This window comes from Oncorhynchus nerka, linkage group LG17 (genome assembly GCF_034236695.1).
Source record: "Oncorhynchus nerka isolate Pitt River linkage group LG17, Oner_Uvic_2.0, whole genome shotgun sequence".
In the NCBI taxonomy this organism is placed as follows: domain Eukaryota; kingdom Metazoa; phylum Chordata; class Actinopteri; order Salmoniformes; family Salmonidae; genus Oncorhynchus; species Oncorhynchus nerka.
In genome coordinates, this window is record NC_088412.1 from 49,466,907 (window position 1) to 49,485,845 (window position 18,939).

The 18,939-nt window shown below is 42.4% G+C and overlaps 2 protein-coding genes across 5 annotated transcripts in view; one reads left to right on the forward strand and one right to left on the reverse strand.

Annotated features, from left to right (window-relative positions):
* Positions 1–5,951: 5,951 nt before the first annotated feature.
* On the reverse strand, positions 5,952–14,513 carry akr1a1b (aldo-keto reductase family 1, member A1b (aldehyde reductase)). Of its 3 annotated transcripts, none has more exons than XM_029686871.2 (9): positions 14,388–14,513; positions 13,250–13,351; positions 12,968–13,087; positions 9,875–10,026; positions 9,437–9,632; positions 7,287–7,486; positions 6,899–6,971; positions 6,628–6,714; positions 5,952–6,310 (listed from the first exon to the last, which is right to left on the reverse strand). In XM_029686871.2, exons 2-9 carry the CDS (start codon positions 13,343–13,345, stop codon positions 6,245–6,247), a joined length of 990 nt encoding a protein of 329 aa, XP_029542731.1. In that variant the 5' UTR covers positions 13,346–13,351; positions 14,388–14,513; the 3' UTR covers positions 5,952–6,244. The 3 variants fall into 3 exon arrangements, with proteins under 3 accessions (XP_029542731.1, XP_029542730.1, XP_029542728.1); XM_029686870.2 differs by lacking the exon at positions 14,388–14,513 and adding an exon at positions 13,474–14,001; XM_029686868.1 differs by lacking the exon at positions 14,388–14,513 and adding an exon at positions 13,894–13,987.
* A 391-nt stretch (positions 14,514–14,904) lies between these two features.
* Positions 14,905–18,939, forward strand: part of LOC115145366 (uridine-cytidine kinase 2-A) — a 29,462-nt gene continuing 25,427 nt past the window's right edge. Inside the window, exons 1-3 of one of the 2 annotated variants that reach the window (XM_065003213.1) lie at positions 14,905–15,507; positions 16,868–17,448; positions 17,632–17,767. The gene's annotated coding sequence lies outside the window, so the exon portion shown is untranslated. Of the gene's footprint in view, positions 15,508–16,853; positions 17,768–18,939 lie in introns of those variants that run through there. The other variant, XM_065003212.1, reaches the window with a different exon arrangement.

An 18,939-nucleotide genomic window follows, 5' to 3' on the forward strand; every position in this document is an offset into this window, starting at 1 on the left:
ATACAACATCCTGCTGAAACAAGGTTCATATCGCTCTGTTGTTGAATGGACCAAAAGATAAACAAATATTTCCTACTGGAACTTTGCCAATATTATAATTGCAAACCAACATGAAGTTAAGGCCACCAAAAGTAGAGAAGACATGATGAGGAATAAAATTCCACATAGAAGTGGGTCTTCTTAGGAATTGTTTTATCCAATTGATCTTAAAAGTATTATTTAAGGTAGTAAAGTCCAGAAAATTCAGCCCACCATTCTCATAAGTGTTCATTACAACAGTTTTCCTAATGTAATGTTTACGGTTTCTCCACAGAAAGTTGAAAAGCATCTGGTCTATCTCCTTGCTTATTTTACTGTCAAGATATAAAGATAGAGCACCATATGTTAGTCTAGAGATACCTTCAGCCTTGGTTATTAGGACTCTTCCTTTTAAAGGTAAGTCCCTCTTTTTTAATAAGAGGATTACAATTTAGTAAGCCTCTAGACTTCTGATCCTTTGTAATGGTTATGCCTAAATATGTAAGTTCTTCTTTTACTGGAATACCATAATATGAAGGTGTCACACAATCTTTGACAGCCATGAGTTCACATTTATTAATGTTAAGATATAGACCAGACGCTTTGGAAAAGGATTGTATCACATTGATCGATTGATCGATATGGGAATTTGGTTAGCGTCTTTCAGAAAAAGTGTAGTATTGTCAGCCAGCTGGCTTATACTAATTTCTTTACCAGCTATGGAAATACCTTGTACAGGACTATTATTTAAAGAATTTGTAAGAAGTTGGGTGATTAATAAAAACAGGTATGGAGAGATAGGACAACCTTGCCTAATTCCTCTCTTTAACTCAAATCTAGGTGAGGTGCCATATTTCAATTTGATAGAGCTGTTACCATTGTATAGAGCAGGGGTGTCAAACATACGGCCCGCGGGCCGGAACCGGCCCCCAAGGAGGTTCGATCAGGCCCGCAGGATCATTTGAAAGTGGAAAAAATGCATAAAAGACATGGAATTAATATTTTTAATTCACTGCAATTCATGGATTATCCGCTAAGAGGCGCACTCTTTCCATCAGAGTAGAAGACAAGCCGCATCACTGAGACAGACTGAAAACAGCAGGCGGTATCAATGCGCCATCTGCTGCTTGTTACGACGTTGTTAATACCTTGGTCTCTACCTCTCCGCTACACCCTCATTAGCCAAAATGTCGTTATCCAAACGGAGAAAAGTAGATAAGGAGTGTAGAATTTTCAAAGAAAAATGGACCACGTCCTATTTATTTACAGAGATGCACGGAAAACCTTCGTGCTTGGTGTGTTTGCAACAAGTTTCGGTATTGAAGGAATATAATATTCGACGCCACTACGAGACTCATCACAGCGAAAAATATGACGGCTTGCAAGGACAACTGAGAAGAGATAAGATTAACGAATTGCTGGCGGGTCTGAGGAAACAGCAGTCAACTTTCATCCAGAGCCGAGAAGTCAGTGAAGCAGCGGTAAAAGCCAGCTACCTAATTGCTAGCGAAATAGCATTAGCATCGAAGCCGTATTCCGACGGTGACTTTGTTAAACGATGCATGATGAAGGCGGCTGAACTTGTATGTCCCGAGAAGCGACAAGCTTTTGCCAATATTAGCCTGACGAGGAATACTATAGCAGAGAGGATTTCGAACTATCGGCAGATTTAGACAGTCAATTGAAACAGAGAGTCAAGTCATTTATTGCATTTTCCGTGGCAATTGACGAGAGCACTGACATCACAGACGTGGCCCAACTGGCCATATTTATTCGAGGAGTTGATGAGACATTGACTGTTACTGAAGAGTTTCTTGAGTTGGTGCCAATGATGGACACCACAACAGCCGAGGACATTTTCGGCTCTGTCGTTGCTGCATTGGACAGAGTTGGAGTGGACTGGTCCCGCGCTGTCAGCCTGGCTACAGACGGCGCGCCATCCATGGTCGGAAAGAAAGCAGGTGTCGCGACAAAGTTCAAAGACAAAGTACAAGCCCTTAATGGAGGAGATCGTTTCTGGACATTTCACTGTATTTTTGCACCAGGAGGCATTGTGTTGCAAGTCGCTGAAAATGGACTACGTCATGGAGGTGGTTGTTCGCACTGTAAATTTCATCCGGTCCAGAGGTCTGAACCATCGTCAGTTTGACAAACTTCTCAGCGACAGCAACATTACCCACAGCCTGCCATACCACACTGAAGTGAGATGGTTAAGCCGAGGCGCTGTGCTGAGGCATTTCTTTGATCTACGAGAGGAAATCGGACAGTTCATGGAGAAAAAGGAAAACCGGTGTTGGAATTACAATCTCAGGAATGGCTACGGGACCTTGCATTCTTGGTTGATATTACTGAACACTTGAACAATCTGAACAAAATGTTGCAAGGCCGCAAAAAGTTGTCACACAGTTTTCTGACAACATACATGCATTTAAGTTGAAGCTGACTTTGTGGGAGATGCAACTGGCAAATGGCAACCCTGCTCATTTCCCCTGTCTGAGAGATGTGTGTGTGACCAGACCTGATGCGGACATGAAACGGTACAAAGACAAAATTGCAGGACTACTGCGGGAGTTTGAGAAACGTTTTCAGCTATTTGGTGAACTTGAGACAGAATTTTCAGTTTTTCGCTCACCTTTCACAGTTAAAGCTTCTGATCTGCCGGTCGAAATTCAGCTAGAGATAATTGATTTGCAGTGTGATGCAGATTTGAAGGGCAAATTTGCCTCTGTAGGTCTGGACAGATTTTATCAGTATCTACTACCAGGGTACCCCAAATTAACAGCCCTGGCTGCTAAAATTTTGTGCATGTTTGGGACAACCTACCTTTGTGAACAAATTTTCTCAGTGATGAATATCAATAAAACAAAAATGCGTTCAAGGCTCACAAACAAGCACTTAAATGACATTCTGAAAGTGACAGCTAGTCAGGACATGACACCTGGTGTTGATGCACTTGTACAGGCCAAAAGATGCCAAGTTTCAGGAACAAATACAAGTCCAGACTAGACTAACACCTTTAAAATGCTGCCTTAGATACTGTTTGCATTGAAAGAATACAGCTCTGTGAAGATGAATCCTTACTGTGGTGATTTAAAAAATGTGCACTTTAATGTTAGTCAGCAGCTTCAAAACAAAAGTTGTGTGATGGAATTCTACTGTTCATACAACTCCATAAATTTTCAATTTCGTGGAGCAGTGTAGCAGAGTATGGTATAATTTTAATGGTCCGGCCCACTTGACATCTCCCTAGGCCGTATGTGGCCCACGATGCGAAATGAGTTTGACACCCCTGGTATAGAGCCTTACAGAAAAAATCCCCAAAGCCAAGTCTCTCAAGGGAGTAGAAGAGGAACTGATGCTCTACTGTGTCAAATGCTTTATAAAAATCTAAAAATAATATGAAGCTAGCCTCGGTTATTAGGTCTGAGTAGTCAAGTATGTCTAATACTAGTCTGACATTGTTATAAATATTTCTGTTCCTCATAAAGCCAGATTGTGTTTCATCAATGATTGCATTCAGGACTTCTTTAATTATTTTTGCAAGTAGTAAGGCTAATATCTTATAGTCATTATTAATTAATAAGACAAATTGGACGCCAGTTATCGATGAGCAGCACTTATTTTTTAGGCTTAGGTATCAGTGTTATTAACCCCTGACTCATTGTGAGGGAGAACATTGTTTTTAATACTCTCTAAAAAAAGACTTCAAATAGGGAGCTACTTGTTCAGAAAGTAATTTGTAAAATTCTGATATAATTCCATCAACACCTGGTGATTTATTGTTCTTTAGATGTTTGATAGACTCTATAATCTCTTCAACTTTGATGGGTTCATCACACCGTTTAGATTCTATATCACTGATAGAGTGAACATTATTCAGTGAGTTAAAAAAACATATCTGTGGATTCCTGACAGTACGTAGAGCTATACAACTTTCTGTAAAAACTGCTACAATATTTAGCCATTCATTTTTGGTCATCTGTAATAACACCATCGATGTCTAACTTATGGATAGTGTTATTTTTAGAATAACATTTCTGAAGTCTAAAGAATTAGGATGAATTCTGTTCTCCCTCCTCAATCCATTTTTTTCCCCCTAGATCTAATAAAGGCTCCTTCTGCTTTTAATCGATATATATTATCCAGTTTATTTTGTAACTCAATTAGTTCCATATTCTCCTCCCCCGAGAGGCCGACTGGGGACCTCTGAGAAAGGGAAGTTATCTTAATGATCACCTTTTCCTCCTCAGCTCTTCTGGTCTTAGCGAGATTACTACCATATTTTCTAAGGTATTTGGACACCTCAAATTTAAAGAGCTCCCAGTTCTTGCAATAACATTTTTCTCCACAAGCCCTTTACCAAAAGTGTGAAAGCAGATCTTTAACCTCAAACTTAACTGTATCATTTAATAGTAAGGAAACACCTATTTCCAAGGTCTCAGAGTGAGTGACGTCACCGATTGAAACGCTATTGGTGCGCACAGCCAAGTACCCCTGACTGCAGTGTGCAATTCACTTTGTGGTCAAGGGCATTTCCTCACCGCTAACTAGCTAGCCATTTCACACCGGTTACACTCCAACAATCAACGATAGGCTGGGTGAGTCTAAACCACACCCAGTCTCTACTCTGTGACAGGCCGGCTCGGAAGCAGGAACTACCTCTGTTCAGAGTATATTATAATATCTTTGTCAGGAACGGTTCAGTTCTCTGTTTGCCCTGCGAGGTGGGACAGAGAGCCCGTATATACGAAAATTGCATTTACCACTTATTGCTTAGTTAATAAAAAATACATTGTATACAATCGGTGACGCAATGTCATATTTATCCTGATACCAGATTCGAATTGACGCGACCCTAACACCTTCTACCGGGATAGAAACAATTGTGTGAGAACTTCGTCTAGGCGTTGTCTTTGTCAAATTCCTGCCAAAAGTTAGGTGACCTAAGCGCTTCCAAATATGGAGTTGAAGGTTTGCAGCCATATGTCATGTTTGCACATATCTCTCCTATGTGCAAATCTTTATGGCATTCATTTAACTTAAGGCCCTCGATTTACAAATCAAAAAAGGTGTTTGTGGATAGTGATTTACATTTGGCATGATATTGATCCCATGTTGGCGCCCCCTGACAACGTAATTTTACACGGCTGACTACGGATCATTAGATTGTAGGTTGGACTCCTGGCTATCTAATACATTTTTCACTTCCCAACTGGTCTTTAGGTAGATAGGAATAATCAAAATGTGCTTTTGAACGTGCAACATTTATATTAAAAGGTGTGCAACAGGATATCTGTCTGTCTAGCTGGGATATCTGTCTGTCTAGCTGGGATATCTGTCTGTCTGGCTGGGATATCTGTCTGTCTGGCTGGGATATCTGTCTGTCTGGCTGGGATATCTGTCTGTCTGGCTGGGATATCTGTCTGTCTGGCTGGGATATCTGTCTGTCTGGCTGGGATATCTGTCTGTCTGGCTGGGATATCTGTCTGTCTGGCTGGGATATCTGTCTGTCTGGCTGGGATATCTTCTGTCTGGCTGGGATATCTTCTGTCTAGCTGGGATATCTGTCTGTCTAGCTGGGATATCTGTCTGTCTAGCTGGGATATCTGTCTGTCTAGCTGGGATATCTTCTGTCTGGGACAAGAGCATAAAACTGCTGCAGCTGTATACTAGTCTCTACATATACATTGTTATTTACACATGTTGAGTTAGTGGGATGTAGGTACTGGGCTTGGTGAAAGATGGGATAAATACATTACAAAACACAGCTGTAAAATGGTTTATAACACTGCATTTCCATAAACATTTCACATCAGAGCTTTTGTGCAGCCTGAGTCAGAAAGTAAATTAGTTTAGTATTTACACTATTGTTTAGACTAGTTTTCCCTCCAAGTGAAGATGCATTTTAATTACCAATCAGTCGAAGCAAATAATTCAAGGGCAGTAACAAAACATTTTTATTACGAAGAACACAGATGCTATGTCCTAATACACTCTAAAGCACTCTTTCCCCGCCACCCCACCACCATGACGACTGATCTGACAGGAGCTGGACTTTTTCTACCAACCTTCTTTCCCCTAAAAAAAACACTTCTCAAATCAGTTGTCACTCAGGAGGATTATGACAAAATGAAGCTATTTAATTGAATTGGGACACAGCCTAGGATGGGGTTGAGGAAGGGGAGGGGGTTCCCAAGGCACAAGTGGGCAGCAGTTGGGGATTTACTCAGTAGGGGTCAATAAAGGGGTAGTGTGGATGTCCTGCATCCCTGGGGACGGGCTTCCCATCAACCTGCAACAACAATTGGAAAAATGTCACAAGCTAGCCAGCAGTCGGGCATAGAATCTTCTGATCCGTAGTCAGACGTGTAATCCATTGCCCCACTAGCCCACTGACAACTGCTATGGTAGAATATCAACAGAGACACTACATTTTGGTTGCTTAATTCAACCAACTGATTACATACAGCATATATAGTATTAGCCCTCTATGAAACATTTAACCATTGTGAGCTGGCTATCACATAACCCATAGAACTTCAATAACATTCTCTAGTCTCACATCCATTGTACACATGTACCAGTAGAGGGAGCTCTAAAGTCACTCACTGTGATGGTTGGTACAATGTAGCGCCAGCCTTTGTTCAATGATGTTATACACGTCATCTCTTCTGCTGCAAGGGTAAAGTCAAACACCTGAGGATACACACGCATTTTAGATTACGAGTCCACTCAGTAGTCAAATAATTACACGATGGGAATTATGAAAACAGTTTTGATGGGTAGAAAGAGTAGTAATACAGCTGTGGTTTCTTGCAGTAGTAGACTGAATTGTGCAGCAATTTACAATTATAGATCGTCATCAAACAGAATAACCCACCTGGATATTCTCTTTGATCCGAGCCTCTGTCACACTTTTAGGGATCGTCACCACTCCTCGCTGCGTCTGCCATCTAGAGACAAGATGTACATGGTTTGGTTTGACACCAAATAGGTTACATGAAAAGCAAGATCTAATCACTAGACCATATGAGTGTTTTATTAATTTATTTTAGGAATTATTGTGCTAATTTCAGGAGGTCTTGATATCGTATTGATACATTTATTCTGCCTGGGTCAAGGCAAGGTGTGTGGTTTTATGTGTGGTTTATTTATTTTACACCTGTTTCACTGTACAGATGCAAGAGGATGGGTTCATCACCTCTGGGGATGCTGGGTTATCATTGAGTAAAGAGTACTAGGCTAGAACATTATATAACATTACTCACCTAATGATAATTTGTGCTGGGGACTTGTTGTACTTCTTGGCCAAGGTGCCGATGGCTGGTTCATCCAGGAGGACGGGCTCGTCAGGATGCTTCCATGCCCGATCCGGTGACCCCAGTGGGCTGTACGCTGTCATCACCAGGCCCCTGTCCCGGCAGTGTTGCAGCAACAACACCTGAGCCAGATACGGATGGCTTTCCACCTGAATAATAGAAACCACAACTGTCAGCAATGGATGACTATGGATCAGAATATTCTACGTTTGACTCCAGCTCTTAAACTTTTTCAATATTTTACCAACTGATCTTTAGGTAAGGAGGAATAATGTACACACAGCACATGCCACATATCAAGACCTCCCTACCTAGAAAAACTCAAACCAAACAAAAACAAACTCGTATGTTCTAATATTTAACTGTCAACAAACAAACACTTGCTGTATTTCTGACAGGGACACGAAGAGACAGTAGGGGGAGGGTTGTATGCAAGGATATTGGAGGAGCGATGGACTGTGAGAAGACTGGTTGTGGTAGTGACAAACATACAAACGCCACCCCTTTCAGCGGGCTAGTGGCACAATGGAGGCGCGCCTGATTACGGATCAGAACATTCTAGATTTGACTCCTTGCTCCCGAGTGTCACTACAGACCCTGGTTCGATCCCGGGCTGTATCACAATTGGCCGTGATCGGGAGTCCCATAGGGCGGCGCACAATTGGCCCAGCGTCGTCCGGGTTAGGGTAGGGGTCTACAATTACAATTATTAGCCAGGTTAGGCCGTCATTGTAAATAAGATTTTGTTCTTAACTGAAATTCTGAACTGACATGCCTAGTTAAATAAACAAAAATAGTTTCTCAACTGATCTTCAGGTAGGTAGCTAGCAGGGTTTCCGTTAGCTGAAAACAGACGGCTTTCAGCCATTTAATGCTTTTTAGCCTATTCATTGATTGGAAAACCAGTTGATGGAAATACATTTGACCAGTCATGCTTATTGGTCTATGGGTTAATTTGCGTACTTTTGTGGAATATTTATTCGTTATGCATCTTATGTATCTCATGCACAGCATACAGATACAGAGCCTTCAAGTAGAAAATCTGTCAGACATGGTTTTAAGCGCAATAATTCTAATTGCAATTGTGTGTTAAAAATAGCTAATATTTGTATTTCTCAGCCGCTAATTGAGGCATTCTTCCTATCCGCCACTCAATTGCATAGTCAACGGAAGGCAGGCTTCATCAGCGCATCACACCTCTTTGGATGAGCTGGTGGCAGTATGCATTTTTAAAACACATAGCTACTTAAATTGTTTGAAACTTGAATGTTTTACAAAATATTAGGAGGTATGTTTTACCTTGCTTCAAAGTAGCCTAGGCAAAATCTTAGCATATTCATGGAGGCAATTATTTTATATAGACTTCCATATGCCACTGAAACCAGTAGCCTATTTCTCTCATGTTCTTTTGTTTTTAATTTCTCTTTCATTGTCCAGTAGCAAGACAGTTTGGAAAGTAAATTGCTATTGCTGTAAAGAGGAGACAATGAAAAGACATGTCTTTTAGTAATAAAAATTCTCAACTTAATTGAGCGAACAACAGTAGTCCTAAAGCCCATCTTATTGGCACCAAATGAGAGCATCGGCTATATCTCCGGTGAGTATACTACATATACTATACTATATAGTAGTACTATAGTATACTATAGTAGCACTGCGCATACTCACTCGTTATTGTTGGGTCAGTGCCTCTTAAGTTTTTGGACAATAATTTCCTCCTCCAGTTTAGATGGATGAAAAAGTTGCTTCCCCAAACTTGAAAGTTGTGCGCCGCCTAAGCATACAGTAGGCTAGTGATTTTTCTGTTTGTTACTCATCTTGTTGGCTGAGGAAAAGTAAATGGACAGTTATACCATCTTCAACATGTGCAGTAAGGACCTCATTGCATCCTCGACTTACAAGTTCTGTTAAGATGAATTATATCAAATGTGAATTATCATTCTGAGCACCGTGGGTGGAAACCCTAATCAGGTTACGCAACCAATGTATATGGGTCTGGTACATTTCTCAACTGTCCCGGTAAATTAAAATGCATTTTCATAATGGAAATCCTGGTAGCTAGGTACAATGTACGCACAGTCAACACATCTTCTCCTTACCTGGAGCACAGTGGGTTTGATGTTGGCTACAGACAGCACGTCGTCTATCTGTCTGCTGTTGAAGTTGGACAGGCCGATAGCCCTGATCATGCCCTTTCCCACCAGCTTCTCCATGGCAGCCCAAGTCAGCTTGTAGTCGATGTCGTCATACAGCAGGGTGCCGTCCTCTGACTTAGGGAAAGGAGCGTCACCTTGTCTGTGGGAAAGGTAAGGAGAAGTACGGGCACAATTACCACTGAACAGTAGGATGCCGTTTGTTACACAACCCCTGTAATGTGAATTGATCATTGTTAAAATTATTATAGCAAGTTTAATACCCAGATTGAAATTAATTTAAAAAGGAAATTCTGCTAGTGTCTGGCAATCCTATAAATGTTTTACTGTATCACGTTCAGTGAGGCTAGTGCCTCTCCAGAACCCATGATGGGGGCTACTCACTGGAAAGCATAGGGCCAGTGGATGAGGTAGAGATCCAGGTACTCCAGCCTCAGCTCCTTCAGTGTCTTCAGCAGAGCGGGCTCAACATCCTCTGGGTGATGCTGTGTGTTCCACAGCTTAGAGGTGATAAACACATCCTCTCGCCTCAGGGCCTGTAAACAGAGACAGGTGTAAACAGAAACACACCCCCCTTTACTTGACCCCATCATCGGGCTAGAGGCACAATGGATAACTTGTGTGACAAGTCCCAAAAAATAAACATCTAATATACATACATCCATACAGTTGAAGTCAGAAATGTACATAAATTACGTTGGAGTCATTAGAACATATTTCTTGTTAACTGTAGTTTTGGCAAGTCGATTTGGACATCTACTGTGAGCATGACACAAGTACTTTTTCCAACAGTTGTTTACAGACAGATTATTTCACTGTATCACAATTCCAGTGGGTCAGAAGTTTACATACACTAAGTTGACTGTGCCTTTAAACAGCTTGGAAAATTCTAGAATATGATGTCATGGCTTTAGAAGCTTCTGATAGGCTAATTGTAATAATTTGAGTCCGTTGGATGTGTGCCTGTGGATTTATTTCAAGGCCTACCTTCCAACTGAGTGCCTCTTTGCTTGACATCATGGGAAAATCAAAAGAAATCAGCAAAGAACTCAGAAAAATATTTGTAGACCTCCACAAGTCTGGTTCATCCTTGGAAGCAATTTTCAAATGCCTGAAGGTACCACATTCATCTGTACAAACAATAGTATGCAAGTATAAACACCATAGGACCACGCAGCCGTCATACCACTCAGGAAGGAGACGCGATCTGTCTCCTAGAGATGAACGCACTTTGGTGCGAAAAGTGCAAATCAATCCCAGAACAACAGCAAAGGACCTTGTGAAGATGCTGGAGGAAACAGGTACAAAAGTATCTATATCCACAGTAAAACGAGTCCTATATCGAGATAACTTGAAAGGCTGCTCAGCAAGGAAAAAGCCACTGCTATAAAACCGCCTTAAAAAAGCCAGACTACGGTTTGCAACTGCACATGGGGACAAAGATCATACCTTTGTAGTTATGTATGTAACAAGTGTTGGTCCCATTTTTCATGAGCTGAAATAAAAGATCAGACATTTTCCATATGCACAAAAAAAATCTGTGGCATATCAAGAAGCTGATAAAACAGCATGATCATTACACAAGTGCAACTTGTGCTGAGGACAATAAAAGGCCACTCTAAAATGTGCAGTTTTGTCACACAACACAGTGCCACAGATGTCTCAAGTTAAGGGAACGTGCAATTGTCATGCTGACTGCAGGAATGTCCACCAGAGCACTTGCCAGAGAATTTAAATGTTAATTTATTTACCATAATGTTCAATGTTGTTTTAGAGAATTTGGCAGTATGTCCAACCGGCCTCAACTGCAGACCACGCATCAGCACGCCAGCCCAAGACCTCCACATTTGGCTTCTTCACTTGCGGGATCGTCTAAGATCAGCCACCTGGACAACTGATGAAACTGTGGGTTTGCACAAATGAAGAATTTCTGCACAAACTGTCCGAAACCATTTCAGGGAAGCTCATCTGCGTGCTCATCGTCCTCCCCAGGGTCTTGAACTGACTGCAGTTTGGTGTCGTAATCAACTTCCGTGGGAAAATGCTCACCTTCGATGGCCACTGGCACGCATCTTCACGGATGAATCCCAGTTTCAACTTAACCGGGCAGACGGCGTGTAGGGAATCCTGTGGGTGAGGGGTTTGCTGATGTCAATGATTTTTACGCGCTACAGAACTCGGCGATCCCGTTCTGTGAGCTCGTGTGGCCTACCACTTTGTGGCTGAGCCGTTGTTGCTCCTAGACGTTTCCACTTCACAATAACAGCACTTACAGTTGCCCGGGGCAGCTCTAGCAGGGCACTACTTTGATGAAATGACTTGCTGGAAAGGTGGCATCCTATGACAGTGCCACGTTAAAAGTCACTGAACTCAATTTTATACACCTGTCAGCAAATGCAATAGCGAATCAACCCATTTTGAAGGGGTGTTCACATACTTCGGTACACACGTGTGTGTGTGTGTGTGTTTGGAAGCAGCAGCGCGCTGATACATACATACATACATACATACATACATACATACATATGACTACAGCTCAGCGTTCAACACCATAGTGCCCTCAAAGCTCATCAATAAGCTAAGGACCCTGGGACTAAACACCTCCCTCTGCAACTGGATCCTGGACTTCCTGACGGGCTGCCCCCAGGTGGTAAGGTTAGGTAACAACACATCCACCATGCTGATCCTCAACACAGGAGTTCCTCAGGGGTACGTGCTCAGTCCCCTCCTGTACTCCCTGTTCATGCATGACTGCACGGCCAGGCACGACTCCAACACATTAAATTTGCCGATGACACAACAGTGGTAGGCCTGATCACCGACAAGACAGCCTATAAGGAAGAGGTCAGAGACCTGGCCGTGTGGTGCCAGGACAACAACCTCTCCCTCAACACGATCAAGACAAAGGAGATGGTTGTGGACGACAGGAAAAAGAGGACAGAGCACACCCCTGTTCTCATCAACAGGGCTGCAGTGGAGCAGGTTGAGAGCTTCAAGTTCCTTGGTGTCCAGATTACCAACAAACTAACATGGGCCAAGCATACCAAGACAGCCGTGAAGAGGGCACGACAAAACCTATTCCCCCTCAGGAGACTGAAAGGATTTGGCATGGGTGCTCAGATCCTGTTGTTCAAATGCACAGATTGATTTATACATCTTCTCAAACTACCAGTAGTTTGAAAACTTGGCACCATTATTCTGTCATGCTGCTTTGTTGACAACTCCAACCACCACTTCAGCCAATCAGCAGCTACCACTGGACTAGCACATCTCTAGCACATCTCTGTCCTTCTCAGTATCTCCCGATGATGTCTATGGTATCCACATTGATAAGCCTTAGATACCATACTCGTAGCTCTGGGCCAGGGTGTTAAGTGTTTGCTTGAGCCTTCTTCAACAACCATTAAATAAGAAGACGACTCAAGCCGCATGTAACGCCCTGGACCAGAGCTACCATGTTCCTTGCTGTTGGCTTACTTTGTCAGGGCCAAGTGTCTCCTGCAGAGCCTCGCCAATCTCCACCTCGTTGCCATAGATGGGAGCACAGTCGATGTGACGGTAACCAGCCTGCAAAGCCCACACCACTGCCTGTTTTACCTGGAATACAGCACAACCCAAGACGACAGCCATTGTTACAAAGACCCCAACAGCAAGCCCATATTGATCGTACACTCCATTTGGATAAAAAACTAAAATTAGTCTGGATAAATATTTGATCCAAAAGATGAATGGTTAATCAATCAGGTGTGAGGCACCTACCTTGCCAGGTTCGCTCTTCCATGTTCCTAGACCGAGGAGAGGCATTTTCCTCCCGGTGTTGAGAACTGCAAAGTCATTTTTACCTACCACTGCCATGTGTACCTGAAAGACAGGGCAGAAGACAGATGCCACAGCCGTTGGGATATTCACATTGAGCAGCTCAATAGTGTTAAGTAGTTATTATTGTGTCCTCTCCATGATCGTGTTGAAAACCTAACCAGTACCTTATCCTGCCCAGCACTCCCCCTGGCCTGATCCTCCTGCCTCTGGTTCATAGAACTTCTGACTGTCAGCTCATTTCGATTAACCAGAACTAAAGGCTTGCGTAATTGGCCAGCTGCTTAATTACAGTTCTATGGTACCAGTTAGGTTTACATAGATCTGTCCACAAGAGAGTAACTGTCAGCGAGCTGCTGTTTCCACAGACGCACAAGATTTGAGTCCACACCTGGACCGTCTCAGTCGCTGGTCTAGAACTACTTCCTTCGCCATGCAGTTGAGTTTAGTCATCTAGAATCACTGGCTAAAATAGGCTAACCTATTGCACCTTTTCTTAGCTAATACTCCATACTCGAAATAAGACCCGCTTCTAATAGATGGAACTAAAGTCACAGTGAAATTAGTCCAATAATCGCTCCAATTACCCAGTAGACATGGTGACTCTTAAAAATCAAGGTGTGCAATCGGAAGCCGGCTGCAGTTAAACAAAGCCTGTCTGCTGCAATCAACTTGCAATAAACGAGGTAGGGTGGACAACTGTATAACTGTTGCGGTCTGTCAGATTTACAATGCCAGTTATTAGGCAATCCTCCAACAAACGGACACGCATTGGCACTGCATCGTGCAATAACCATGAATACTGGAATAAGCAACCCAAATGTCGGTACATGATGATGTTTTCGGTGTCATTTAATTTCACTGACATTCCCTTCGCCTACATTACGTTTAACGTAATGTATCTCTTTAATCATCTCACCTGTTTTACATTACATTTGACACGATTGAGAACAGAATCTATTCCAATGATATTTTATTTTCAGATTTTCTACCCACTTCCACCTACAGTAATTTATATCAAAAAACAATACACTGCCATAACAAAACGACAAGCATCTGAATTCAAACAGTTCCCACTTACTGTTACAGGTATCAATCTGTAAAACAACCTATATAATCTTCAACGGCCCGGTCACAAATATAAAATAATTAGCTGTTTAAATAATCTGAATTCATTTTGCTAAGATTTCCGTTTCCGGGTTTTGATCGCATTTTTTACACTGAGTTATAATGCCGCGTTCAAAAAAACTGGGAATTCACAAAAAGCGAGATCCGACTGGGAAAATTGATTTGAACTGTCATCCAACTCGAGCCTCTTTCTAGAGCTCCGATTTTCCAACCTGAAGATCACTGATTTGAACTCGGAAAAACGAGGTCAAATCATGACGTCAGTGACCTTCAGGCCGGAAAGTTGGAGCTCTCGAAAGAGGCCGGAGTTCCCGACTTGGATTTCCGAGTTGTATGACCATTAAAACGATTTTACCAGCTGGAGTTATTTTTCCCCCGTTTTTCAAGTTCCCAGTTGATTTGAATGCGGCATAAAGAACGATCGTAGACTGTCCACAGGGCTCATGTGTCTCTGCTGTGCAAGGAACAGGAAGTGGTCATGGGTAGACAGAATCCAACTTTTGTCTTTGCTAGAAGGGATTCAATATTTGTCAAAATAACTTCAAATTTGACTTTTCGTTTTACGCTTCGAACACACCGACTGTGTTTTGCGTTTTGATTCACCAGAAGTACATTCATTTCCAATTGAACCCTGCGTTGGCCTTGCATGGATTTATCGAACGTATGCATCAAATTGTATGCGTGGACTTACTTGACAGAAAGCAGCAAAATGTGAATGTTGAATTTTTGATGCACACATATCCAGTAAACAAATGTGGGATAACATAATAAAAACAGTTTGACTGTAGAATTAAATAGTCAACAATGAGACCAACGTTGAGGAAGTTGGTCTTGATCGCGCCTGTTGGGCCGTGACCAGCCCCGCCGAAAGCAGAGGTCTAGAGATGGTTAAAGTCCAGAAAGCAGGCAGGCGAGTTCCACGGTCTCATTCAAGACCTTCGACTGTTTGGAGAGGAATTCCGACATTACTTTCGTCTGGACCGAAGCCAGTTCGATCACCTGCTCCAGATGGTTGGAGCCAGGATCGCCCGGGAGTCCATCAGCCCTGTTGAACGCCTGACGATTTGTCTCCGGTAAGCTACATTCAAGTACATTTTTAAAGCATTCGATACCATAATTGATTGATATTTGATACATTGTTTTTATGTGCAACCTAACTAGCTAAAGGCCTCTACAGTTAATAGTCCCTATTTGACATCAGATATCATTTTACAGAATGTTCATTAGGACTATAACTTTTCCCAAAGTTGGTTTATAATCCTTTTTTAATTATGCAATGTTACCAAATGAAAATAAAGTTGAGGTGCCTTCTGCCCCGATGAAGGTAGGCTAGTCTTCTCCAGGACCCATTGTTGTTCAAGACAGTTACAGTCATTCATTACATTCTTATTGGACTCACATACACTCTTAGAGAAAAAGGTTCCAAAAGTGTCCATCTGCTTTTCCCATAAGATAACCCTTTATAGTTCCAGGTATAACACTTTGGAGAAAAGGTTATACATGGAACCCTATTCTACTTGGAACCAAAAAGGGTACAACCTGGAACCTAAAAGGGTTCTCCTATGGTGTCACGTTCTGACCTTTATTTCCTTTCTTTTGTATTTATTTAGTATGGTCAGGTGTGAGTTGGGTGGGCAGTCTATGTTTGTTTTTCTAGGTTTTGGGTATTTCTATGTTTCGGCCAAGTATGGTTCTCAATCAGAGGCAGGTGTCATTAGTTGTCTCTGATTGAGAATCATACTTAGGTAGCCTGGGTTTCACTGTGTGTTGGTGGGTGATTGTTCCTGTCTCTATGTTTGCACCAGATAGGATTGTTTAGGTTTTCGTACATTTATTGTTTTGTTAGTTATTTCATGTCTAGTTCCTTTATTAAAGAACATGAATAACCACCACGCTGCATTTTGGTCCGCTTCTCCTTCACCACAGGAAAACCCTTACATATGGGGACAGCCTGAGAGCCCTTTTAAGTAGACAGTACCATTCTTTCTAAGAGTAGAGTTCCCTGGGCTACAGTTTATTGATATAGTCATAGACTGAATTGTACTGTTTCATGGAATTGTTAATGATGGTTGATGAGTATTACAATATAATTAGTAGAGCATAATAAACACTAATGAGGTAGCTATATGACTACCGTAGATATAATATTATTTAAAAAAATATATATATTTCACCTTTTATTTAACCAGGTAGGCAAGTTTAGAACAAGTTCTCATTTACAATTGCGACCTGGCCAAGATAAAGCAAAGCAGTTCGACACATACAACGACACATGGAGTAAAAACAAACATACAGTCAATAATACAGTAGAAACAAGTCTATATACGATGTGAGCAAATGAGGTGAGATAAGGGAGGTAAATGGATATAATATGTGGGTGGAATTCAAGTTACACACAATATTGATCATTATATTTTAGAATCTTGTCGACAGGGGACTCTTACAGTACCAGCGGATTCAGCTTCTGAGTTGGATGGTCCACGGTGGTAGGCATTGTCCCCTCTGTGGCACAAGCCATTTGGGACTGTCTGGTTGGTGAATACATGCCTGTCCCCAAGGAGGAAGACTGGAGGGCCATCACTGCCGAGTTCCTGCAGAGGTGGAATTTCCCCAACTGTCTTGGCTCCATTGACGGGAAACATGTAGTAATCCTGGCTCCACTGTGCTCGGGTTCGCAATTCTACAACTACAAGGGTACATATTCAGTTGTACTCTTGGCTGTAGTAGATGCCATCTACTGTTTCCGTGTTGTCGATGTTGGTGCTTACGGCAAGGGAAGTGATGGCGGGACCCTCCGGGACTCTGCCTTCAGCCAGGCACTTCAGGATGGCACCCTGGAGATTCCACCACCTGCATCACTCCCTGGGGCTGAAGACCTGGGACCTGTTCCCCACGTCTTCGTCGATGACGAGGCCTTTCCCTTCGAGACCCAACCTCGTGAGGCCCTACACTGGACGCCAGCTGCCATTGCCAAAGCCTGTAAGGATCTTTAACAAACGACTGTCCGGGGCAAGGTTAGTTGTTGAATATATAATACAGTATAAACAAGTGTATATATACAATGTGAATGCGCCTTTGGGATTCTGGCAGCCCGGTGGAGAATGTATCGGAGAGTGCTTGGTCTCAGCCTCTCAAATGTCAATGCCTGCGTGAAGGCCACATGTGTTGTCTACAACTACCTGCGGAGGTCATTTCAGGAGCCGTTTGGGATGGAGATGGGAACGCCAAATGGTCACCTACCCGATGTCTAACAACGCCCCTAGACAGGAACTCCAGGTGAGGGAGAAGCTGACCACCTACTTCTCATCGCCAGAAGGTGAAGTCCATTGAAAGGTATGCCGTGGAGTGAAACTGCTCTTTTAAGAGCCCCCTAACACAAAGATTATTTTAAGAACACTCCATCATTGTCCATAAAATTGCATTTTACATTGGGGTTGGAATGCAATCATGGTTACATTGTGACACCGTGGAGCCGGTGCGAGATATTGGTTGGAAAACATACCTCAATGCAGGGATGGGATATGCCACTATACTCCAAATTTGATGGTGTCTTAATGTAACCCATGATTGCATTCCGACCCCAGTGCAGCTCAGCGTAAACAAGCGTAACGGTAGAGTTGGTATCTTCTGGCAAGGCCAGTGGTTTCCATCTGTGGTGAAGTTTTCCCTAAACCAATGCTTATAACAAATCCAGCTCCAGAGCCAGCCATAGATCAAGCTGGCTAATCTTTGGAATATGGTGTAGACAAAAAAAACAAGCAACAACTGATAACTAGCTAGATAAGGTTAATGCTAGCTCGGTACAGTGATAGCTGTCAGTGCCCTACTTGATGTTTATCAACTCCATGTGGAGATTCCCACACTCAATTTGTGAATATGTATAAGTAGCAGTGGAGGCTGCTGAGGGGAGGATGGCTCATAATAAAGACTGGAACCGAGCAAGTGGAATGGTATCAAATACAGCAAGTGGAATGGCATCAAACCATGTGCTTAATGTATTTGATACCATTCCACTAATTCCGCTCCAGTCAATACCACGAGCCCGCCTATACCAATTAAGATCCACAAACCTCCTGTGAAGTAACCTTCATCATTCTTCCGAAGTCATAAAAAGTCAGTCATAAACCATACCCTTACATTTTTGTTTGCATACATTTTGACGATATAGCTCATTTTTACTTTATGCTTGTGGTAACCTCATTCTTCGGGAGGTGGAACCTAAACGTGCATTTCCTCTAGTACAGGAAACTACATTGAAATAGTGGTTGCAACTTACTCTGGTTATGGCTAGAAGGGATCCCGATTTTGCCTAATTTAAGATGCACTATGCAGAAATCGCTAGAAGGGATCCCCGATTTTGCCTAATTTAAGATGCACTATGCAGAAATCGCTAGAAGGGATCCCCGATTTTGCCTAATTTAAGATGCACTATGCAGAAATCGCTAGAAGGGATCCCTGATTTTGCCTAATTTAAGATGCACTATGCAGAAATCGCTAATTTCCTG

Coding starts and splice junctions, on each gene's coding strand:
- akr1a1b (XM_029686870.2), bottom strand. CDS start 13,524: ATGAACCAGAGGCAGGAGGATCAGGCCAGGGGGAGTGCTGGGCAGGAT. Junction 7,487..9,436: donor TCAAACCCACTGTGCTCCAG/GTAAGGAGAAGA, acceptor TCTATTATTCAG/GTGGAAAGCCATCCGTATCT. Junction 6,972..7,286: donor CCAGCACAAATTATCATTAG/GTGAGTAATGTT, acceptor TCTTGTCTCTAG/ATGGCAGACGCAGCGAGGAG.